Below are 25,967 nucleotides of genomic sequence, written 5' to 3' on the forward strand. Positions count from 1 at the left end.
GTTCTGGATAAACAGAACACATATTTCCTGCTCTGCATGTCAGCTTTTGACTTCCATTTTGTCAGGTTAGAAGGCAAGCTTAAAGTGAAATGCTGACAATGTTTAGGGTGAGAATGTAGGGTGAAGAAGCAATCTTGTAAGTCCATGACAATTATGTTTTGAATTCTAGGGGTGGCAGTGGGAGATGGCAAACTAGATTGTGAAGCTCCCCTTGGCTCCAAAAATGTTCATTTAATTTTTTAAGGTCTTGTAACAGCCTGTAAGCCTGACTTTTTCTAACCAGCAAATATTGGGGTGACTCAAGGGCTGGTGGGAGGCTTTATATGCCCTATTTTTAAGTTTCTCTTCCACCAGACAAGTAGCAGCTAAAATTCTCTCAGCATTCAAAGTCCATTGTGTAACCCAGATAGGAGCATCAGATTTCCAAGTAGTGGGGTCAGCAGTGAACAGTGGTGCCTCAGATTAATTTTGATACCCTAGGCCATGTCTATTATTTATAATTTCTAGAATAATGGGCTCAATTATGCCTTTTGTTTGTTTACCCAAGTTCTTTTAAGTTAAACATTCATCTATAGCATTTCAGCTGATATTAGTCCATAGCAGATATTAATGATACACAAATTAATTGCAGCATGTCTCTTCCCCACAGAGTGTTAGGTATAAAGGGGATGCCTGTGGGCAGAATAGGCCATAATTTTACCTGTCTGACCATTTTAATATTTCTGAGATTTTGGTTACAATATTAGCTTGACCTAGACCTATATGAGATGAAGGAATAATAATTGTCTTAAGTATTGGTCAATCATTTTCTAAAATGTAAGAAATGTCTGTGCTTATGTCTAGCAAGTCAATTATTTTCTTTCCCTGTATTTTAAGGGTTTAGTTGGTCTGGAATATTTAATTTCCTGAACCCAGAAGACCATAACACTAGAATCCAAACTGGCAGCTACTTTAGGTGCTGCCCTGTAGAATCTGAATTGTTTTTGTAGGAGGTTTACAATAATCTTAATTTTCCCAGTAAAGTCAGGATCAATCATTCCTAGGACAATTATTATACCTTATACAGCAGAGGAGCTATGGCCTTTTATTAGCCCCAGGTCTCTTCTGGGGGACGTCTGTAGACTAATGTATTAATGCATACATAAGTCTATATCTAAAGCCTATATATCTCAGATCTCAGATCTCAGTAAAAACTTTATCCATAGTTCTAACTTAGGTATACATCCTCAGTATCTCTAGGTTATTTACTGAGACATGAGTATCATTTATACCATATCTAGATGTTTATATGTTATATTTATCTATCCCAATAACTGGCAATTCATATATCATAAGTTATTTTCTTAACTTTCCTAAATGGTCTCTATATCTAAACTTTCATACCCTTATGAAAATTTTACCACAAAAGCATTTATGTATTTAATTAGTCATTAGACATAAGTGATTGATTATTGAGAAAAGCCAATGTAAAGTGAATTTCTTTTAAGGAAGGAATAGTAAAAGCTTATTCTGAACTCTGTTTGGTAAGCTATCTTTTATTTGAAATTGGATAGCAAGCCAAACTATCTTTAGACCTGGTAAATGGAAATATAATCTAAATGACCTTAAAGTATAATTTGGACTAATTCCTGGTTGTAAGAGGCGTGGCATAGTTTAAGTGGGAAGCTTAAACATTTTTTAAATGTCATGGGTGAAGTAAGGAATTTATTATGCTAATATTCAGCATATTTAGCCTGTTTCTAAACATAGTTTTGTATAGAGAATTTGATCATTTATAAGATGAACAAGTTTTAACTTGTATCCTAATAACTATCTTTAATAGCTTATAATTTATATATGACTTATCCTTAAGTATGTACAGTTTAGGTCGGCCAATATTGTGCATTTTTGCAATGACTACTGGTGCTAAGCATGTTTTGTTTTTTTGGTTGTGAGACAGGGTCTCACTATATACTCCCAGCTGGCCAGTCTGGAATTCCCAGAGTAATGGGATCAAAGGTGTGCACCACCATGCCTGGCCATAAGCATTTCTTTTTTCTGTTTTTCATGTTTGGGTTTTTGAGACAGGGTTTCTCTGTATATCCCTGGTTGTCTGGAACTCACTCTGCAGACCAGTCTGGCATGGAACTCACAGAGATACACCTGCCTCTGCCTCCTGAGTACTGGATTAAAGTCATGTGCCACTACAAATAACTCTATAACATTTCTTTCTTTTTTTTATATTTGAGTTTTTTCAGACAGGGTTTCTCTGTGTAGTTTTGGTGCCTGTGCTGAATCTCCCTCTGTAGACCTGGCTGGCCTCAAACTCGCAGAAATCTGCCTGCTTCTGCCTCCCTAGTGCTGGGATTAAAGGCGTGTGCCACCACCCCCGACTCCCATAGCATTCTTTATGTGTTGTCCTAGATAGCTTTCCAGTTACTGTGATGAAATGCCACAACCCAAACCAACTTGGCAGTTAGGGGTTATTTGGCTTAAATGTCTTGATCAGGGTCAGTCATTGAGGGGAGTGCAGGCAAGAACACTGGGGAAAGCTTCCTGATTTGCTCCCACAACTTGCTCAGCTGCTTTTCTTACAGAGCCCATAAGAAAAGGGCTATCTGCAAGGGGATAGCACTGGGTCCTTCTCCACCAAACAGTAATTAAGAAAATGCCTTGCCAGCCATTGTGATGGAGGTGATACCTCAACTGAGGTTTTCTCTTCCCATGTGAATTTTGTCTGTCAAATAGACAAAAACTAAGCAGCCTGTCTTTATTGGTCATCTGTTCCTCTTTCTTTAAAAGGAATGTCAGGGCTTTTCCTTCTCTTTGGATTGAGCTGCTTGTGGTTTTATTGTTACTATTGTTGAACTGTGAGAGTTTTTTTTTTTTATATTTTGGCCCACATTCAGATGTACAATATGTAACATTTTTTGGCACTTGAAAATGATCTTTCCACTATTTTGATCCTTGGCCTATTACTTGATAATAGAGCTTTAAATGGCCTCCCAACTGTACTTAGTCTGTACAAATAGAGTGTGATTTTTTATGTCTGTGTACAAGACAGAATGATTAAGTCAACTATTTAACACCCGCTACACTTTTATCTCCCATTTGTTATGGTGAAACATTGGAAATTTTTCTTGTCTACTCTGAAATATACACTGCCATTGACTACAATTAACTATTGGTTACTTCTACCTGCACCTCTTTCCAATGTGAAATTTACATATTGCTACCAATAGCTCCTTGGTGTTTCCTTCCCACAGTCGGTTTAGACTTCTTTTATTTATTTATTTATTTATTTATTTATTTATTTATTTATTTATTTATTATAAAGTGTTCTGCCTGCACACCAGAAAGGGACACCATATTTCATTATAGATGGTTGTAAGCCACCATTTGGTTGCTGGGAATTGAACTCAGGACCTCTAGAAGAGCTGCCAGTGCTCTTAACCACTGAGCCATCTCTCCCACCGCAGTCCAGGGATTATTTCCTGCAGGAAATACTAGTAGACACTGCTTGGTGGAAGGTCAGATCACTGTTCACATTTAAGGTTAATTTGCGGGCCTAACAATGATCATTTACCTTGTGTCCTATTATATAAAAAGTGAGACAGCAAACACAGTCATTGAGTCAGGGTCACATAGGCCATCAGTGGCACAAGCTATCTGTCCAAAACCACATCTCCAGGTCCCCATCATGGACACCTACTAGGTGGCCTTCACTCTTCTAGATCATTTCATAGACTCAGGAATATTATATGGCTCCCAGATTCATGTCAATCAACATCAAACACCTGACAAGAATAGCCCACCTGTGACCCAGGTGGACCTAAATGTCAGCCAGATCCTGAGCTGTGTGAGATCTCAGACAGGCTGTCAGGTTTCTCAGGGAATCTCAAAGGGAAGACTAATCATAACCTATCTGTAGGAGAGCCCTGAACAGCAAAGGCTTGGAGCGCTCTGGTCTACACAAAGCAGGAGAGGTCAGTATAGCTGGAGGTACCTGAACCTTGTGTCTCAAGGCAGCAATGGGTCAGTGAGGACCAGGAGATAAAATGAGATCTGTGATTCCAAGTCTTCAGTCTGACCATCACCAAGCACTGCAGCTCAGTTCTCTCATGAGAAAGTCCTTGCTTCTTCCATACACAGCACAGGAGGCCCCATTATCTCTGAGCACTCAGCCACTCCATCTGCCTCTAATTTGCTTCCTGCCTGATTCGTTAGGGGTCTGGGTTGGCTGGAAGTTAAGGGACTGCCTCTGGTTATAAGAGGCCTTTGCAAGAATCAGAAGTACCACACAGGGCAATCATCTCTGTGGTTAGCACAGCACCACTACCCAAGCCCAATATCACAACCAACAATTCCAATCCCATTGATGGTGAGGACTTGCCCCTTGGGGTCCCGCCTAGGGATTATTTCCTGCAGGCAAACACTAATAGACACTGCTTGGTGGAAGGTCAGGTCATTGTTCACATGTAAGGTTAACTTGCAGGCATAGCAATGATTATTTACCACGTGTCCTATTGTAGGGAAACTGAGACAGGAAACACAGTCACTGAGTCAGGGTCCAATAGGTTGTGGATAACACAAGCTATCTGTCCACAGCCACATCTCCAGCCTCCCCACCATGGAAATGGTACTAAGTGACCTTCACTCTTTTAGATCATTTCGTCAATTCAGGACTCCCTGATTCATGACAACCAACATCAAACACCTGACAAGAATAGCCCACCTGTGGCCCAGCTGGACCTAAATGTCAGGCAGATCCTGAGCTGTGTGAGATCTCTGACAGGCTGTCAGGTTTCTCAGGGAAGCTCAATGGGAAGACTAATCATAACCTATCTGTAGGCCAGCCCTGAACAGCAAAGGCTTGGAGGGCTCTGGTTTATACTCAGCAGGGGAGGTCAGTGTAGCTGGAGGAACTCAAACCTTGTGTCTCAAGGCAGGCAATGGGTCAGTGAGGACCAGGAGATAAAATGAGGTCTCTGATTCCAAGTCTTGAGTCTGACCATCACCAAACACTGAAGCTCAGTTCTATCATGAGAAAGTCCTTGCTTCTACCATACACAGCACAGGAGGCCCCATTATGTCAGAGCACTCAGCCACTCCTTCTGCCTGTAATTTGATTCCTGTCTGATTCTTTTTTTTGTCTTTTTTTTCTGTTTTGAATATTCTTTTTCTTTTTTTTCCATTTTTTTATTAAGAAATTTTCTACTCACTCCACATACTATCCACAGATCTCCCCTGCTCCCTCCTCCCACCCTTAGCCCTCTTTCCCAAGCCACCCTGCATCCCCACATCCCCCAAATCCAGGTCTCCCATGGGAAGTCAGCAGAGCCCAGAACACTGAGGCTAGCCTGCCTGATTTGTTAAGGATCTGGGTTGGCTGGAAGTTAAGGGACTGTCTCTGGTTATAAGAGGCCTTTGCAAGAATCAGGAGTACCACACAGGACAATCATCTCTCTGTGGTCAGCACAGCACTGCTACCGAAGCCCAACATCACAACCAACAATTCCAATCCCATGGACGGTGAGGACTCATTAGCGTTAATGTGTGAGCCTAAGACTCAGAATACAGCCTACCTGTGGAGGATAAATGATCAAAGCCTCTCAGAAGAGGACAGGCTGAAGCTGTCTGAGGACAACAGGACTCTCACTTTACTCAGTGTTGTGAGGACTGACACAGGACCCTATGAATGTGAACCTGGAACCAAGTGAGGGACACACCAAGGACCCATTCACTCTGAACAATACTTTAAATATTTTCTGTTTCATCCTGGCCCCAACTGCCTAAATACAGAGAGCTAGAGCTACCATACTCAGTTCCAGTCCCCTTGGGTTCATGACACAGACCTACCATACCGATACCTAGGCTGCCAGGGCATCCTGGCCCAGCCCAAGCTCATGTAGACAGGCCCAGCATTGAGCTTGAATGGGCTCGAGGGACTTCTGACTAGAGAGGCTCAGGGTGATGGAGACAGGGGAAAAGTCACACTCAATCTCAGTGCACACAAGAGTGTGCAGTGGGGATATTTGTGTGTTGTACTTGAGAAAGATCAGGGCTTGTGCATGCTGAATGAGTACTCTTCTGCTAATCTGCACCCCAGCTCTGGGTAGGACCTGCTCAACTAAGGTTAAAGCACAGCTCAAAGAGATACTATGTCCTTCTACAGACCAGGATTTCCCCTTCCCTCTGCTGACATCACATGTGGCTTTATTCTGTTTGCTCCAGATGGTCCTGATGTCCAGATCATATCCCCCTCAAATATTTATTTCCATTCAAGGACAAACCTCACATCTCCTGCCACACAGATGCTAACCCACCTGCACAGTACTCTTGGTTTGTCAATGGAGAGCTCCAGTCATCCTCCCAAGAGCTCTTTATCCCCAATATCAATACTAATAATAAAGGATCCTATTCCTGCCACATGTATAACATTTTTCCTGGAGTCAATAGGACCACAGTGAAGCAAATTACAGTCCTTAGTAAGTGGATCTCTGAAATATCAGAACAAGGTTTGGAGTGGAGTCTTTTGGCTTTCTGGGAAGGTGCAGAAGCATTTAATTTCCAGCCCATGTCTATGGGAACAAGCAAAACTCAGTCTTCCCCCAAGCCTCCTGTTTCATGCCTATGTCTAATGGCCTCCTGGTTCTCTAATTTCTGGTTGATAGAAATGGAGCTTGCAATGTGAGGAGGAGGTTCTGTCAGCCTTGTAAAGCCTTAGGTTGTGTGCGGTTAGGAGAGCCTCGAGGACAAGATTTCTTTCTGTACCTAACACAAGCTTTCCTGTCCCCTCCCTCCATTTTCATTTTATGACCTCCATGCCCTAAAGGAAAACCCAGAGCTTTCAACTGTGCTCACATTCTTATTCTCCAAATTGGAGGAGAATATTCCCCACACATGGGAACTAGACCTCTGCTCCCAGGTCTGCTCCTTTCTCAGCTCTGAGTCCATGGGATGGGAAGAGTGGGTTGAGAAGGTGCCTGGGAGCCTTGTTCTGAGTCAGGGTGAACTGTGTCACTGACAGTTGATGATGTTCTTTTGCTTACTCTTCTCAAGCTTCAATAAGCAAATAGTTGCACGGCAGTGGTGGTGCACACCTTTACTCTCAGCACTCGGTAGACAGACTCAGGCGGATCTCTGTGAGTTCGAGGCCAGCCTGGTCTACAGAGTGAGATCCAGGAAAGGCACAAAGCCATACTGAGAAACCCTGTCTCAAAAAAAAACAAAAAACAAAAACAAAAACAAAATAGCTGAGTGTGGTGGCACACATCTTTGATGCCAGCACTGAGGAGGGAGAGGCAGGTAGATAGTGTGAGTTTGAGGCCAGTTTGGTCTACATAGCAAGTTCCAAGTGAGCTAGAACTGTACAGTGAGACCCTGTCTCAAAAAATATCAATAGACTTGTAAGCTGTGGTCAGCAATGTGATTATTCACTTCTTCTCTGTAGTATTTAATCCATATCAATGGGACAGGAAGTATATTTTTTTTCTACAAACAGATATCCTTCAGTTAGGGATTTCTCCCAATCCTGAGGAATAGACTTTAACCCCTTTTAAGATTAGCTGGGCCATCTTAACCTCATGACAAATTAATTAAAAATAAACAGAAGGCTATTTTATAAAAGAGGGACCTGATTCTTCACAATCACAGAAAGTGTGAGCAAGAACCCCACAAAAGTCATTGGGAAATACATTCCCCCACCATGAGATTTCTGGACATTTGGGCTGAAGAGGCTCCCAATGTGGAATCTACACAAATACCCTGAGTCAGGGTCACTGTGAGTGATCTTGGTAGGAGTAATTTTCAGCTCTCTCCTAAGAGTTTCTTGAACAGATGTGGTCACAGCAGCTCTCTCCTTACAGACCATACCCAAACCTGCAATCTTGCAGAGGGCTCATTCATTCTCTTGGCACTGTGAACTGGCTGAGATCTCTGAGGGTGAAGAACTCTCAGGTGGTGCCCTCCACTATTTATCCACAGATCCAGTGACTACACCCTCCATCCAAGTCACCAACACCACTGTCAAAGATATGATCTCTGTGTTCCTGACCTGCTTGTCAAAGGACACTGGGATTTCCATTCATTGGCTCTTCAAAGGTCAGCGTGTTGAGATCACAGACAGGATGAAGCTGTCCCAGAACAACAGCACCCTCCAAATAGACTCTGTGAGGACTGAGGATTCTGGAGACTATCAGTGTGAAGTATCCAATCAAGTCAGTTCCAAGAAGAGTGACCCCATCCAGCTGGACATAATAGGTGAATGACCTATGTTCCCTCCTTACTCCATAGTTTTGGGGATGGGGGCAGTTTCTTTATCAACAGAGTGCAGAATGGGTCAAAGTCACGGGGAGAAAAACATTGTTCAGGAAACAAATACATCCAGCTTAGTGATGGATGCCTGTTAATCTCATGATACAACAAGCAAGCAAGGTGAGCACAGTGCTGCATGCCTTTAACCCCCAGCACACCAGAGGCAGAGACAGTTGGATCTCTATGAGTTTCCAACCACCCTGGTCTTTGTAGCCAGTTTCAGGTTAGTCAGAGCTACATAGTGAGACCCTGTCTCAAAAGAGAGAGAGCACGAAGCAGGAGGCCAGCTCAGATTACATTGTGAGACCCTGTCAATAACAATAGATGTCAATAGAGCAAATAGAAATGCTTAAAATAGAAGTGATTAAGAGTTTAGGGTCTGAGTCAGACACACAGTCAACCCTCAGAAACTAGTAAAATATTCATGTTACTCTACACTTCTTTTGACACATTCAGATTTTCTTTAAATTATTTTCAAAGCCTAATATGAATACTGCATAGACCCTAGTCTTATTGTGTTAAGTACAGGAAAAAGATAGGAGGAAACAATACATTTTTCACTGTTGAGAATCTTTTTCAAGTAGTTTGTTTCCAAGGTTTCGATCCATAAATATAAAATGCATAGATAGAAAGGACCTGTAACGAGTTTCTTACTACATTTGCATATTTATTCATTTTGTGGCATGTCATGTGTGGAGGTCAGGAGACAATTTGTGGGAGCCAGTTCTCCAGGGACAGGGGATTGAACTCAGGTGGGTGAACCAGCCCTTTATCTGCTAAGCCATTTCACTGGCCCACATTTGTTTGTACATTTATTTCTGTGTGGCAGTTAGGCTGTAGGTACTGGGAGTGAGTTCAGCAGGCCCTCTTCCCAGCTGAGCCATCTTGGTGGCCCGTATACTGAGTTTCTTATCCTCATGCTGACATTTGTAGCATGACATCCCTGCACAAGATTTTTTCTAATAACTTTTTTGTGGTGTGTAGTAGTATGTGTGTGTATATATATGGTTTATGCGATTGGAGAGATAGCTCAATAGTTAAGCGCCCTGGCAACTCTTTCAATGGACAGAGGTTCAATTCCCAGCACCCACATGGCAGCTTATTACATCTGTAACTGAAGTTCCAAGGAATTCAACACCTTTTCTTCTCATATACCAAACATGCATGTGGTGCAGAGACATACAAGCAGCCAAAAGGCCCATATGGTGTATCTGGCATAACAAAGACACCATTTAAAATCCAGTTTCAAGATGTTTTCATCCTGTCTCCTAAAAGTCTGATGACCTTCAGCTCTGATCTTTGATCCATGTAGAGCTGATTTGTATACATTGTTAGGGGAAGGCTTAACTTCATTCTTTTACCTGGATATCCCAATTTACCAACATCCCTTGTATAACTGATTATTTGTCCATCATTGAACAATCTTAGCAGCCTGATCAAAACTCAGCTGGTCACAGAGGGGCAGATGGACAGCAAGAATGCCTTCCAAATTCTGTAACTCAATAGAACAACTCTGTTTCACACCAATAAATTCAAAAGAGCCAGCACAAATGAATTTTTTTATTTCTTTTTTTAAAAAATTTTTATTTTTATTTTGCAATACAATTCAGTTCTACATATCAGCCACGGATTCCCTTGTTCTCCTCCCTCTAGCCCCCCTCACCTTCCCCCCAGCCCACCCCCCATTCCCACCTCTTCCAGGGCAAAGCCTCCCCCGCAGACTGACATCAACCTGGTAGACTCAGTCCAGGTAGGTCCAGTCCCCTCCTCCCAGGCCGAGCCAAGCGATCCTGCATAGGCCCCAGGTTTCAAACAGCCAACTCATGCAATGAGCACAGGACCCGGTCCCACTGCCTGGATGCCTCCCAAACAGATCAGGCCAATCAACTGTCTCACCCATTCAGAGGGCCTGATCCAGTTGGTGACCCCTCAGCCATTGGTTCATAGTTCATGTGTTTCCATTTGTTTGGCTATTTGTCTGTGCTTTATCCAACCTTGGTCTCAACAATTCTCACTCATATAAACCCTCCTCATTCTCGATAATTGGACTCCCAGAGATCCACCTGGGGCCTAGCCATTGGTCTCTGCATCCAGATCCCTTAGTAGTTGGATAGTAGTAGTAGCTAAACTGTGTGGTACTCAGACAGTGGTTTCATTGCTGGACGTGTTTTTGCTTCTCTCGTCTTTTCACATGCATGATTGTTTTTCTTGAACAGCTAAATTCCCACCCATCTCCCACTGCTCTGTGAATTCCTCCCCTCTGACTTCCCACGTGACTGCCCTCACCTCTGTTGGCCCTGAGCACTGCCCTTTCAGAGCCCCATGGCTTCCTGTTCCCATCACGACAATTAGGGTGTTTGGCCATCCCATCACCAGAGTAGGTCAGTTCGGGCTGTCTCTCGACCATTGCCAGCAGTCTGTTGTGGGGGTATCTTTGTAGATTTCTGTGGGCCTCTCTAGCACTTTGCTTCTTCCTATTCTCACACTAAGAGATGTTGTGTTTGTTTTACATATCAACCACGGAATCCCCTGTCCTCTCTTCCCCTCCTCCCAGCCTTCCCCGCAAATCCACCCCTCATTCCCACCTCCTCCAAGGCAAGGTCTTCCCTTGGGAGTCAGTAGAGCCTGGTTCCTTCAGTTGTGGCAGGTCCAATCCCCTCCTCCCTTTACCAAGGCTGAACTAAGTGTCTCAGCATAGGCACTAAGTTCCAAAAAGCCAGCTCATGCACTAAGGACAGGACCCAGTCCCACTGCCTGGGGTCCTCCTAAAGAGTTCAAGCTACAGAACTGTCTCACTTATCTAGAGGACCTAATCCCATTCCATGGGGTCTCCTGAGGTATTGGACACAGTTCATGTGTTTCCACTATTTTGGATAGTTGTCTCTGTAGACTTGTATTCCGTTATCCCTCTATTGTTTTTCTATATTTTTAGCCTAATTATTGAACCACATTTTCCACTGGAGATTTTGTCCGGGTTCAAGAACAGCTTGTTCCAAATCAAGCCAGTCCTTTGGTAGAATCCTATTACAAGTTGACCAGGTGTTTAACATTTGCTTTACATATGGGGAATGCATGCCATAAGATGCTATTGCCTCCTTAAATCTTCGTAAGTCTAACATTTTAATTGGAATCCAAGTATTTGTTCATTCTCTTCACCAGGTAGCTGCTGTATGGCTACTGGATAAATTAAGGGTGATTGTGTGAAAACTGGCTTTCTTTCTGTAACCTTATGATCCAATTTTGAAACAACTTCACTGTTAATTTCTTCTGTCTGAATTTAAATTTCTCTATAATTCATTTTTACAGGTTTAACAAGTTTTTCTAAGACTGTTATCCTGGCACTTAAATTGACTATCTTTTTAAATAGTAAAATGAGGATAAGAAAAGTAATAAACTGAATAATTCAATCAATATTAATCTTCTCATATAGTTGTTCCATTGTCAGAGTGCCTAAAATTTCAAACAAAGCCCAATTTTCTTCCAATGTACACATAAAGCCCATTTTTTTAATGTAAAAAAATTTCTCTTTTAAATTGATATGTTAATTGACTTACCAAGTCTGCATAGAACAGTAGAAATCCGAGGGAATTTCAAAACAGCCACCTGGTGTTCAAGGTGTGAATCCAGAGAGAGAGAGAGAGAGAGAGAGAGAGAGAGAGAGAGAGAGCAAGAAAGCATAGCTGCTTGAGCCAAGTCAAGCCTTGGCTTTACAGGCAGGGGCCCTGTTTGTTTGTAGCAGTTGCAAATAGCTTCAGCTGCGGGTCAGTCAGACCTGAGCCCGAGCTAGGGAGCTGGGCTGCCCAGGCCGGAAACCGGACCTGCCACCAAGCCAAGTGGTTTTTAATGGATTCTTGTCACGTTGGGCGCCAAATGTAGATGTAACCAACCGTCTTTTTAAATAAGAAACACAGAACCAATGCAAAGAAGAAAGCCAAGAGGTCAGAGCTAAAAGCTAAAACCTTACCCTTCCTCCTGCGGTGGTCCTACCTCTCCGAACCAGAGCTACCCCTGTGTTAAAGTCCTTATATAGAATTTCTGTTCTGCCTTCTCATTGGTTGTAAACCCAACCACATGACCACCTCATCACGGCCTGTCTGTATAGACCTCCAGGTTTTCCATGATTGGTATTGAGATTAAAGGCATGTGTATCCAATACTGGCTGTATCCCTGAACACACAGAGACTTACCTAGCTCTGCCTACCAAGTGCTGGGATTACAAGCGTACGTCACCACTGCCCTGCTTTCCTATGGCTTGCTAATAGCTCTGACCCCCAGCCAACTTTATTTATTAACATACAAATAACATTTTAATACAAATAAAATATCACCATACTAAAGTTTAGAGTTTATAGTCAGCTTTGCTATAAAACATGGGATTTAGTGAGTGTTGTTGTTATAGAGTTGTGATATGCCATTCCGGAACTGGCAGAGATGCACTGTCAGTGGTAAACGGTTTTTAACTAGAGGCTGTCCCTTCACCCAAATTCATAATAGCTCCCCTAAGTACTTCAATTCAGACAAACGTGTCTATTACAGCAGTACTTTTGGTTCATTCTACCGAAAAACTTCACTTCATGCTGAGGGTGAAATTACCATATTTAGCTGCTGTAAAGCTCTTCGCCAAATTCTGCACAGCTATTAGGTGATGTAAAGTATTTTTCTAAAGGAGCTAGTAAAGCCAAAAGCGGCACAGCTCCGAACTCTATTTCCTCACTGTTTGCATTAACCAGTGACAAAACCTCAGAAACACTAATTGAGCCACTTTCATTCTGGTTCCTTTGTAGGAACGCCATTGGAGCTGACCCTTCCTTAGTTCCACGCTCCTTACCAGACGCTCCGGTAACCACCCAGCTTCATTCTCCTCTTGTGAAAAAACGCAAACATGTCCTCGACCCCATATTAAAACAGGATTGGGACACTTCCATAATCCTGAGCAGGGATCTTTCCATTTCACTTGAGCAAAAGTCGCTTGGGTGCCACTGTCCCAAATTCTATCTGCGGCAGACTGTTCATAGACATCCATATTCAAAAAATTCAGAACAAAAAGAGCATGATTTAATGCCTTATGTGGCGACTGAGGGTAAATTTCTTTTTTTTATTTTTATTTTTTGAAGTTGTATTTTAAGACTGCTATGAGCCCTTTCTACAATACCTTGTCCCTGAGGATTATAAGGAATACCTGTTTTATGTACGATTTCCCATTGGGTACAAAATTGTTGAAATGCCTTTCTACTATATCCAGAACCATTATCAGTTTTAATAATTTTTGGCATACCCATATACGGAAAAACACTTCAAGCAGTGCATAATTACATGTTTTGTAGCTTCCCCAGGTTGTGCACTAGCCATTAAAAATCCTGAATAAAAGTGTCAATGGTCACATGTACATATCTTAATTTGCCAAATTCTGCAATATGAATAACATCCATTTGCCTTAGATAATTAGGAAGAAGACCTCGAGGGTTTACTCCTAAGTGAGGGATAGGAAAATATTTTGGACATACCCCACATCATTTAACTATTTGATGAGCTGCTTCTTTGGTAAGTTTGAATTGCTTTCTTAAGTTTTTGCTATTTTGATGAAGAGCATGTTACTGTTGAGCCATTTCCACTTGGGATAATGCTCAGCCATTGCATTACCCTCAGCTAAAGGACCAGGAAGATTGGAGTGAGCTCTAATATGGCCCACAAAGCATGGCAGCTTTCTTTTGTGGAATAGCGTCTTAAATTTGTTGAAACATTTTGACTTGGTTGTTGTTAGTTCCAATATTTTCACCAAAACTGTTACTATTCAAAGGAGTCAAGAACATAGATGTTCTTTCATGAAACATATCCTTCATTAGCTTACTTTGAGAAAAAGCATTTTCAGGATTTATTATTTTCACTTCATTAGCTTTAACTCCTGATATTAGCAGCTGTGATATTTAGCATTGATTTCTTATAAGGAACTTTCAGGTGAAGCAACTATTTTTTAAGACAGATTTTTCTGAAGTTTGTTCCCCATCTATAAAGCAGTCATTTCTTTTTGAATGCCTGTTTCCTTGTCTCCTTATTAGATTTGCAAAGGAATTACTCATTGCAGGCAGTTTGTTCAAAAGGCAAAGAACTTTATTTTCCCATAAGTTTCTTCATATCTAAAACAACATTCAGTGTATAAACTGCTTTCTTAAGGATTTTAAAGTGGCTTGTTTGCTCTTAAAGGTAGCTTTTTGTCATCCAACTACCGTAAAAACTTTGCACAGCTATTAGGGTAAATAAGGCATTTTACCAAAGGAGCCCCAAACCGCGAAGCACCTATTTCAGTATCCTTTCAATTTTTTCATTGGAACTGACACTTAAACTCTTAGACAATTTTCCTCCTTATTCTTTTAAAAGCTGTATTTTAAGTTTACCATGAACGTATTTTCGAGCTGACAAAAGTGTTTCAGGGCAATGTCGCCATCTTTAGCAGAAAAACTACCTTTCCCAGAGTGCATCTCCCTTATATCAGCCCCCTATTGCAAGCTAGCTTTTGGACTTCATTTCCCCTAGTTCTTTTCGGGTCTGAGAGTCAACTGGTTCTCTTTTACCAGTCTTTCTTACAAATTCTTGCCCAGGAGGTTTGAACAAGCATTTTACATTTTCAGCTATAGCACATTGGGAGATTCCTATTCTCTCCTCAGCTGGCTTTAACAGGTGTCTCTCCTTCATTTGACACTGGCCCCCGAATCAGAACTGCACCTGCCTCATTAGCACGCATTGATGCTGGCATTTCTGATAGCAACTTTCCTATGGGCTTGTGTTTGCCTTAGCCAGTCAGTGAAAAACAAACATTTACAACAGTTTTTCCATAGCTCCTTCAGAGATATTTTCTCCCACTGATTTTATTCTCATTTTGCTTGTTCCTTACCCCGCAGATGCAGAGCTTCAGGTATCTGTCTGCGGCTCTGTACCTCTGCTAGCTGTCTTTGGAGGTAGGGGCTTTTTTCTCTCCCCGAATCTGCCTCAAATTCTAGCAGCTTTTTCAGGTCATATTTTTCTGGGGAGGATTATGTCCCTTCTGTTTCTTCAGAGCCTTTCTCTCACACAGTTCCCAGTTTGGTCTCAATTTATCCCCTCTACTCCAGAAACATTTCTGACACTACAGTGGCGGCTTTCCCTGCTACTGAAGGTAGGGGCTTTTTGTCCGTTTCTGTTTTCAGGGTCTGAGGTTTGTGTTCATAAATCAAGCTTAGCAAGGGAGGTTTTTGCCATATCTAAGCTTGCATTAGGACAGGTGTTTTTCCCTCAGGCCTTCACCTGGCCCAGTCCCCCAGAGGGTTGCATTTGCTTGTCTGGGTGCTCAAGCACAGAGTTTATACCAGAGGCAATCACCCCTTAGGGCTACACTCCCTCATCTCATCGGAGTCAGTTGAAACAAAGCTTTTCTCAAAGAGGTGCTTTCTCTGACAGAAAAGAAAGCTTTACTCCTGGATAGTTCTGTCCTGCCCTGGCTGGGCTCTTTCCCCAGACAGCGTTCTGACTCAGCAGCACAACTGCTTCAGACACAGTTCAGCTTTACTGTTTTCCCAGAAATGCCCTTATTGGATAGGAAAGCTTTTTCTCAGATTTCTTTTTGCAGCTGTGGGCCTATCAACCCGGGACTTGTAGCAAAGTGGACAACTGTGCCGTTCCTACTGGCTTTAGCTTTGGTTGTTCATTAGCAATCTTCCCCTGGGTCCTGCACTTTCCTGCCTCAGCTCTGTGCTCCAGGAAGTTTACAACTGTAGGAACCCTAGTATCCCCAAAATGCACTTCAACTCAGAGATGCTGGCCAGTCGCTTCTGGGTTTTTTTGTCAGAAGCGAGGATGCAATGCTAACAGTTTGCATTGCTTCAGGGGATCTTTGCATTAGGACGATTAGGAGCACCTTTTCATTCTGAAATGCTCACTCAGAAACAAAACCCTTGATGCCTCAACTCGGATGTAACTGAAAATCTTGGCTTATTTGCTTTTCTCAGGTAAAGTTTCCTGCCCTTTTGGGCTCTCTGTAGCTCTTTACCCACACTCTCCCAAGTGTTTCCCTCAGGGGACTTTGACCCACTGTCTTTTACTAGATTGAAGAGACAGCTTAGAAGAGAGGATTTTAGGAACTTGTCCCTGCCTCCTGCATTGCAGGGAGGATTTTTAAAGCTTGAAAGAGAACTTGGAGAGGTTTTGCCATCTTAAGAGGTTTGTTGTTTTCCCTTAGAGCTAATCACAGGTGGTTCCCATACTAATATCTTCAGGTGATTCTAATTTTTGTCCTTCTGAGAAAGTTAAAGGCTTTAGTTTTTAAGTTTTTTAAGAGAGTTTAGAGAGATTTTTTCCCCCAAATTTTTCAAGAAAAGCTTTATAGTTTAAGAGAAAGATTTTTTTCCCCCAGGAGAGAGAAAGACCAACTTTCCCCAAAACTTCCCAACTTTAAACTTTGACTTCTTACACCCCCATTTGTAGATGTAACCAACCGTCTTATTAAATAAGAAACACAGAGCCGATTCAGAGAAGAAAGCCAAGAGGTCAGAACTAAGAGCCTTACCCTTCCTGCTTCAGCTATCCTGCTTCAGCCAAGAGAGCTCTCCGAAAAAGAGAGGCCTACTTCCTGTGTGTATGTCTTTAAATAGTCTAGATGTTCTGCCTTCTCGTTGGTTGTAAACCTAAACACGTGACTGCCTTGTCATTGCCTGTATGTACCGCCCTCCAGTTCCTTAAAGGCGTGCGCCACCACCGCCATGCACTTGCTATGGCTCTATAACTCTGACCCCCAGGCAACTTTATTTATTAACATACATTTAAAATCACATTTCAGTACAAGTAAAATACCACCACACTCATTTTTGCCTCGGGGAGAAATCACTTTCTCCTGCCACTTGGACTTAGCATTTCAGCTGTCCCCAGGACAAAAGCTTCCATAGGAAACTTTTTCTTCCCCATAAGCTCAAAGAAGAGCTTTTTTTTTTTTACTACCTGTAAAGCCCAAAGAAAGATTTTTTCCCCCCAGTTTGCATTCATAGCCCCCAAAGTTAGAAAATTGAGGGGTTTTTCTGTCTAGTTGCCTTACTTATTTTTTCCTACACGATCTTACACTTCTAAGTTTTTCCAATACTATATTACTACCCTATACCTTATACTTATTTTTCACAGATAGAAATTGAGAAAGAGATAGAAGACAGAAAATTTTTGACAGAAGAGAATTTTGCTGCAGCATCGGACATCCTTCCAGTCCGCTTTCCTTTTCTCTCGAGGTTAAAACCCCTGCCTCTCAATAATATATATGTATATATATATATACACACACAGACACATATATATTTATATATAAATATATATTTTCCATAACACCGCATGCCTTTCCACTGGCAGGGCTGACTCACACTTTTGCCAAAAACTCTGTAATAAAACTATTATTTTCCTTTATCTTTGGTCCCTATTACTTTGTCTTTAGTCCCTGTTCATTTGTCTTTAGTTCCCCCTTTTTTTCTTTAGTCCCTTTTTTTTAAGTCCCTGTTCATGGCGCCATTCTGTGGGGGCGTTTACCCACCAACCCCACAGCTCCCCAGAGTTTTCTTGAGTGTGAGCAGCAGGAAATATTAGAAGGATTTATTGCGGAGAATCTTGCGGAGATAAACAGATAGAAAATAAAAGATAGCCTCAAGAGGGCCTGGAACCTTTTCCAATGGGCCCCAACTGTCTCTGTCCCAGGGTATTTATAGAGACTCCAAGGTGTAGCTAGAGTTTTCCTGCCTGGCCCACAGTCAGGACAAATCTCTGTCACCGGCCAGTCCCACAGCCGCTCAGTCCCAACCAAGTAAACACAGAGACTTATATTGCTTACAAACTGTATGGCCATGGCAGGCTTCTTGCTAACTGTTCTTACAGCTTAAATTAATCCATTTCTATAAATCTATACCTTGCCACATGGCTCGTGGCTTACCGGCATCTTCACATGCTGTTTGTCATCGTGGCAGCTGGCAGTGTCTCTCTGACTCAGCCTTCCACTTCCCAGCTTTATTCTCCTCCTTGTCCCGCCTATACTTCCTGCCTAGCCAATGACCAATCAGTGTTTTATTTATTGACCAATCATAGCAACAATTTGACATACAGACCATCCCACAGCACCAAGGGGTGGAGCAAAAGACCTCCTCCCCCAGCACAGACAAGTGCAGACCATCTCAGAACCTGCACTCAAGCCCATGGTCCCAATCATCCTCTATGTGGACCTGCTGCGTAAAGCCACGAGGAGCCTGAAAATGGGCCTCCACCTCATACAAGTCCTTTGCTTGCTTAGTTAGAGTTACCCCAAGGTATTTTATATTATTTGTGGCTATTGTAAAGGGTGATGTTTCTCTGATTTTTTTCTCAGCTTGATTGTCATTTGTATGTAGTAGGGCTACTAATTTTTTTGAGTTAATCTTGTATCCTGCCACATTACTGAAGGTGTTTATCAGCTGTAAGAGTTCCTTGGTCAAATTTTTGGGGTCACTTATGTATACTATCATGTCATCTGCAAATAGTGAAAGTTTAACTTCTTCCTTTCCAATTTGTATCCCCTTGATCTCCTTTTGTTTTCTTATTGCTCTAGCTAGAACTTCAAGTACTATATTGAATAAATATGGGGAGAGTGGACAGGCTTGTTTTGTTCTTAATTTTGGTGGATTTGCTTTGAGTTTCTCCCCATTTACTTTGATGTTGGCTGTTGGCTTGCTATAAATTGCCTTTATTATGTTTAGGTATGTTCTCTGAAGTCCTGATCTCTCCCAGACCTTTATCATGAAGGGGTGATGGATTTTGTCAAAGGCCTTTTCAGCATCTAATGGAATGATCATGTGGTTTTTTTTTCTTTCAGTTTGTTTCTATACTGTATTACATTGACAGACTTTCGTATGTTGAACCATCCTTCCATCTCTGGGATGAGGCCTACTTGATAAACTTGGATAATTGTTTTTATGTGTTCTTGAAGTCTGTTTGTCAATATTTTATTGAGTATTTTTGTTTCAATGGTCATGATGGAGATTGCTCTGTAATTCTCTTTCTTTCTTGCATCTATGTTTGGCTTGGGAGTCAGAGTAACTGTAGACTCATAGAAGGAGTTTGGTAATGTTCCTTCTGTTCCTATTGTGTGGAACAATTTAAAGAGTATTGGTATTAACTCTTCTTTGAAGATCTGGTAGAATTTTGCATTGAGACCATCTGGTCCTGGGCTTTTTTTGTTTGGGAGATTTTTAATGATGGTTTCTATTTCCTTAGGGGTCATTGGTTTATTTAAATAGTTCATCTGGTCTTGATTTAACTTAGGTATATGGTACCTATCCAGAAAATTGTTCATTTCTTTTAGATTTTCCAATTTTTTGGAGTACAGGTTTTTAAAGTATGACCTGATTATTCTCTGGATTTCCTCATTGTCAGTTGTTATGTCTCCCTTTTCATTTGTAATTTTCCAAATTTGGATGCTCTCTCATATTCTTTTGGTAGTCTGGATAAGTGCTTGTCTATCTTGTTGATTTTCTTAAAGAACCAACTCTTTGGTTCATTAATTCTTTGTATTGTTCTCTTTGTTTCTATTTTATTGATTTCAGCTCTCAATTTGATTATTTCCTGGCATCTATTCTTCCTGAGTGACTTTGCTTCTTCTTGTTCTAGAGCTTTCAGGTTTGCTGTTAAGTCACTAGTATGAGATTTCCCCAAATTCTTTATGTGGGCATTTAGTGCTATGAATTTTGTTCTTAGCGCTTCTTTTGTAGTGTCCCATAATTTTGGGTATGTAGTATATTCATTTTCATTGATCTCTAGGAAGTCTTTAACTTCTTTCTATTTCTTCCTTGATGCATTGGTGATTCAGTTGAGCATTATTCAGTTTCCATGAGATTGTAGGCTTTCTGTAATTTTTGTTGTTGTTGCAATCTAACTTTAAGCATGGTGGTCTGATAGAATACAGGAGGTTATTCCAATATTTTGTATCTGTTGAGGTTTGCTTTGTGACCGAGTATGTGGTTAATTCTAGAGAAGGTTTCATGGGGTACTGAGAAGAAAGTATATTCTTTTTTGTTAGGGTGGAATGTTCTGTAGATATCAATTAAGTTCATTTGAGTCACATCATCAGTTAAGCCCTTTATTTCTCTTTTAAGTTTTGATTTGGCAGATCTGTCCAGTGGTGAGAATGGGGTGTTGAAGCCTCCCACTATTAATGTGTGGGGTTTTATGTGTGATTTAAGTTTTAGTAATGTTTCTTTTACATATGTGGGTGCCCTTGAGTTTGGGGCATAAATGTTCAGAATTGAAACTTCATCTTGGTGTATCTTCCCTGTGATGAGTATGTAATGTCCTTCTTGATCTTTTTTGATTGATTTTAGTTTGAAGTCTATTTTATGGGATATTAGGATAGGTACACCAGCTTGCTTCTTAAGACTATTTGATTGGTAAGACTTTTCCTAGGCTTTTATTCTGAGGTAGCGACCATCCTTGAAATTGAGGTATGTTTCTTGTATGCAGCAGAAGAATGGGTCCTGTTTTTGTATTCATTCTGTCAGCCCGTGTCTTTTTATAGGTGAATTAAGTCCATTGATATTAAGGGATATTAATGACCCATGATTGTTAGTTCCTGTTATTTTTTGGTGGTAGTGAGTATATATTTCTCTTCTTTGGGCTTTGCTACTGTGGGGTTATGTGTTGCCTGTATTTTCGTGGGTGTATCTGACTTCCTTAGGTTGGAATTTTCCTTCTAGTGCTTTTTGTAGGGCTGGATTTGTGGATAGATATTGTTTAAATCTGGTTTTGTCCTAGAATGTCTTGTTCACTCTGTCTATGGTGATTGAAAGTTTTTCTGGGTATATTAGTCTAGGCTGGCATCCATGGTCTCTTAGTGTCTGCATTATGTCTGTCCAGGTCCTTCTGGCTTTCAAAGTCTCCATTGAGAAATTGGGTGTTATTCTGATGGGTTTGCCTTTATAAGTCACTTGGCCTTTTTCTTTTACTGCTCTTAATATTCTTTCTTTATTCTGTAGATTTAGTTGTTTCATTATTATGTGGTGAGTGGATTTTGGAGGTTGGGGGGTTCTAGTCTGTTTGGTGTTCTATAGCATTCTTGTATCTTCATAGTTATTTCCTTCTTTAAGTTGGGAATGTTTTCTTCTATGATCTTGTTGAATAAATTTTCTGTGCCTTTGAGTTGGTATTCTTCTCTTTTTCTATCCCTATTATTTTGATTTGGCTTTTTCATGGTATCCCAGATTTCCTTGACATTTTGTGCTATGACTTTCTTGGATTTGGTATTTTCTTTGACTGATGAATCTGTTTCCTCTATTGTATCCTCTACACCAGAGAGTCTTGCTTCCATTGCTTGTATTTTGTTGGTTATGCTTGTATCTGTGTTTCCTATTTGTTTACTCAGACTTTCTATTTCTAGCGTTCCCTCTGTTTTTGTCTTCTTCATTGTTTTTATATCCCTTTTCAGGTCTTGAAGTGTTTCCCTCCCATGTTTAATTGCTTTCTCATGGTTTTCTTAGCTTTCTTTAAGGGGTGTATTGATTTCTTCCAGTTTTTTATCTATCTTTTCCTCTATTTGTTTATTGATTTCTTCCAATTTTTTGTTTGTCTTTTCCTCAGTTTCATTTTTTCTTGAAAGGCCTCTACCAGCTTCATGATGCTGTTCTTAAGGTTGCTTTCTTCTGCTTCTTCTACATTGTGATGTTCGGGTCTTGCTGTTGGAGGAGGGCTAAGTTCTAGTGATGCCATATTGCTCTTCATGTTGTTGTATATATTTTTCCCTTGACGTCTGCCCATCTCTTCCTCTAATAGGTATAAGATGTGCTTGTGTCTGAGTGAGTTGCTGTTGGCCCACTCTGTGCTTGCTGTGTCTGTGTCTCGGGGGCCCCTCTAGGTGCAATCTTAGTTCTTGGTCTAATTGGAGTAGGCAGATTCTGTGTCTCAGGGAGTTGCTCTTGGGTCAACCCAAGCTAATTGATTCTGTGACTCACGGAGGCGCTCTTGGTCTTATCAGGGCTCTCTGTCCAGTCAGAGCTTACAGATTCTGTGTTTCAGGAAGCCTCTCTTGGACCAATGAGAGGTTGCAGATTCTACATCTCAGAAAGCCACTCTTGTTCTAATGAGGGCTGGCAGATTCCCTGTCTCAGGAGGTTACTCTTGTTCCAATAAGAGCTCTTTGTCCAATGAGGGCTGCCGGCTTGGTTTCCATGCCTCAGGAAGTGGCTGGGGTCTCAGGAGGATGGGTATGGGGGGCAGGGTGTATAGATTGCAGGGTCCGGTAGGGGGTCTTGGTGTGGGTGGGGCCTTCCTGCAGGAGCCCTGCCTGCTGGCCAGCAACTGGGACAGAGTTGGGCAGCGATTCCTAGGGACCAGCTGTGTTCCAGGGATGGGACCAAGGGGCAGCACTCTCTGGGTGTGGAGCCTCAATATTTTTTCAGTTAACTCCTGGCCACAGGAATCAGAGAGCTGAATATTTACATCGACCACAATTAGGACAATGAGAAAAAGATGTGATCATTAAAAATAACTGTAATTTTAATGTAAAAATTGCTATGTGACTTTCTCCCATCTTCAGATCCTTCCAAGGACTGCCAGAGTGGATATGATTTAGCCTGCAGCCTAAAGCACACAATCTCCCAACCCGCCACAGCCAGGACTTGAAATAAGACACATGGACACCCTAGCAACATAGTACTTACAGGAGTACTAGGAGAGAATATCCTCCTTATTGCCTCACCTCTCCTAATCTACCTTCTCACAGGAAGTGCACTCCCCAAAGGAGCAAACAGATGTCAGACACATTCAGAGAGTTCTTGTCCACTTACTCGGTAAAGATGAATTTATCGTGATGCTTCTTTTCTTTTCTGTCCATGACAGGTGAACATCGACTTTCATTATGGGGTATTATTGCCCAATGTCTGATGGGGCTGATTGCAGTAATATTTTTACTGGGTTTCCTGTGGCGCAGCCGTCGTGGCAGGTGAAGTGTCTTCCACCCTTCCACCTACTCTTCCATTCCCTCCATGCTTGGGAAAGGGAAGAGGCTTCCTTCACTTTGTGTCTGGACTCCATCTTCTTCTCTTTGCTGTGTGTCTGCTGTGTTCCTCATATCACTGCCTTCCTATGTCCTGTACCCCACTGTCTGTTGGTCATGTCACTCCTTTCCCTGTGAAGTTTGGAGATAAATTGACTTCATCTTTCACCAGGGAGCCACAAATTGAGAACAATGTTAAACAAGTGGACAATGAGTCAACCAACCTCAATGAGCCAACCAACCTCAATGAAACCTCAAAAGCATCCTCAAATGTGAAACCTCAAAAGGAAAAGAAGGTAAAAGTAAATTCTCAACAAAAGTACCACCCCCAGAACCAGTTAGAAAACAGAAAGTATGATGGGGTAAAAGGATCAAAGGCTAGGAGGGGGCTGGTTAAGGGACTGGTTAGATTGGAAAAGGAGGCAGCACCAAGAAAGGCAGTGGCAGCCATGATGTGAATGCACAGCAAGGACACCAAGCAGCCCCCAGGAAATCATCTGCTCCCAGGGTCCTTCCCAACTGAGGAACCAAACAACAGTGACAGTGTCTCCCATTTCTTTAGGGCAAGAAGTAAGAGCATGCTCAGTGAGGACAACTGGACCCGTCCACCTACAGTAGGTAAAGGCACTGATCTTCAGGAATCAATAGTCCCACCACCTGCAATTTCCTTCCACGGCATCCTGGACACTAGCCACCATCTCCTGACTGACTTACAGAGCAGATCTTCTTTTCACAGCTTCTGGCTGGCATTTTCTTTAGGCTGACAAGTAGCTTCCAAATAAAGACACGGAGACTTATTATTAATTATGAATGCTCAGCCTTAGCATAGTCTTGTCCAGCTAGCTCCTTTGCCTTAATTTAAACTGTTTCTATTCATCTATGTTTTGCCTCAGGCCTTTTTACCTTTCTTTCATTCTGTATGTCCTACTTTCCTGCTTCCTCCCTATCTGTCTGTCTGTTTGGCCCCAGATGTCCCCTGGCTACTTTTTCCTTTCTTTTTTGAGCCTAAATACCTCCTCCTACTTATTCTCCCTGCCTAGATGTCCCACCTATATATTCTTCCTCACTATTAGATATTCAGCTTTTTCTTAAGACAAGTCTGTTGCCTTGGGCAGTCAAGGTAAACCAGCAACACATGTTTACATAGTTATACAAACACAACACATCTTTATATTGTTAAACAAATATTGCACAACATCAGCCCTCAGGTGCTGTAGGTCCTCATCCTCTTTCCAGCTACAGAAGACCAAGTCAGTGCTGAAGGGAGACTCAGTGCACCTAGGCTAGGCTGGCATGAGGGAACCACATGTCCAAGAGCAAATTCCTCACCCTAATGCCTTCCCTGCTGTGTGTGAAGGTTGTGGGCATTCATTCTCCCTTAGGGAGACTCTCTACTGTGTCTGTCTGGGTCCCAAAGACCACTGTGCTCCTCCTTGTCAAAGGAACATGTCAGTCACAAATACTACTGAGGAAAGGATAATCAAGGCTTGGTGAACTTGGAGAACTTCTGAACTGAATAATTCAGGTCTCTGTCCTTGTTACCTCTCCTCTGGTCCTAATAAGCTAGGTCTGTGAAACAGACACTGTAGGAGTCTGGACTTGGGCATGACACCCCTCACCCCCACCCCACATCTACCCCCACCCCACATCTACCACCACCTCCTGCCACCTCCTTCAGCTACAAATCACAAGTCTTAGATGAGCTTTGTACTTCCATGATCTGGTGACTCTTCTCTTGCTTCCCCAGGTCATGTGACAACTCTAATGAGGTAAGCACTGCCACTTTCACTGCCTGCTTCCTCTCAGAAGTCTCTGGAGAGATGGGGACACTCAGAGCCACAACTGTGTGTCCTTAGTTCCTCAAGCAGCAGATGAGGAGCTGCACCTCTCTTACCCTTAGGCTGCTCGCCCACATTCTGCCCACTACAAAAGAGGTTGCAGGTGTGGGTGAGCTAGTCCCTGTATAGTTCCCAGTACAGACCCAAAGGAGGAAAGGGCCACACCCCTCTCCCTTGTCTCTCCTCATCTGAACCTGCTTTGGCCTTCAAAGGAAAGACTCCATTTCAACCAGTCAGAAGTGCGGGCTCTGATATCTCACTCAGACCCCTCCTCTGCCCAGCATCCTACTCTCTTGTAGTCTGGCAGTTGGATTCAGACAAGAGACATCCTGTCGTGTAGAAGACTGGCAGGTTTCTTAGAGAATGATGGGAGGCATGCTCAAAATTGAGGGTGGACATTGGCCAAAGGGCCACTGCAGAGGAAAGGCCCTCAAGGAGCGAGAGTGGACAATGGCCAGGGACCATGGGCATCATGGTAAAGTAGGCCAGGTGCTGTCTTCTAAAGTCTCTGGCACAGGGGGCCCTCATGAGATGTTGTTCTGTGCAGGACAAACAGACCATGTGGGTTGACTCTAAAGGAGGGGACTATTGTGTGTCTCTGTTCCTTTCTAGAAGGCTCCAGCTACATAGTAACCTATATTCTTCTTAGCAATTGAGATGGTGACTTAGAGAATTTAAAGGCTGGAAATGTAGTCCTATTGCTAGAGTGCTTGCCTGGCTGTCCCTGGCGTAGGTTTGATCCACAGAATCACAGTGGAGCACACCTGCAGTCACAGCACTTGGTCCCTGGAGAATATGGGGACTCCCTGGGCTACATGAGA

At 42.2% G+C, this 25,967-nt stretch overlaps 1 protein-coding gene across 1 annotated transcript in view; it reads left to right on the forward strand.

The window, feature by feature from the left end:
* The window catches only part of LOC131894796 (carcinoembryonic antigen-related cell adhesion molecule 1-like), a 50,873-nt gene extending 25,809 nt beyond the window's left edge, over positions 1-25,064 (forward strand). The window contains exons 4-7 of the mRNA XM_059245115.1: positions 7,966-8,241; positions 23,152-23,254; positions 23,481-23,604; positions 25,056-25,064. Coding sequence (XP_059101098.1) covers positions 7,966-8,241; positions 23,152-23,254; positions 23,481-23,604; positions 25,056-25,064 — 512 coding nt within the window. The remainder of the gene's footprint in view (positions 1-7,965; positions 8,242-23,151; positions 23,255-23,480; positions 23,605-25,055) is intronic.
* Positions 25,065-25,967: the final 903 nt, after the last annotated feature.

This window comes from Peromyscus eremicus, chromosome 1, assembly GCF_949786415.1.
Source record: "Peromyscus eremicus chromosome 1, PerEre_H2_v1, whole genome shotgun sequence".
Taxonomy (NCBI): Eukaryota; Metazoa; Chordata; class Mammalia; order Rodentia; family Cricetidae; genus Peromyscus; species Peromyscus eremicus.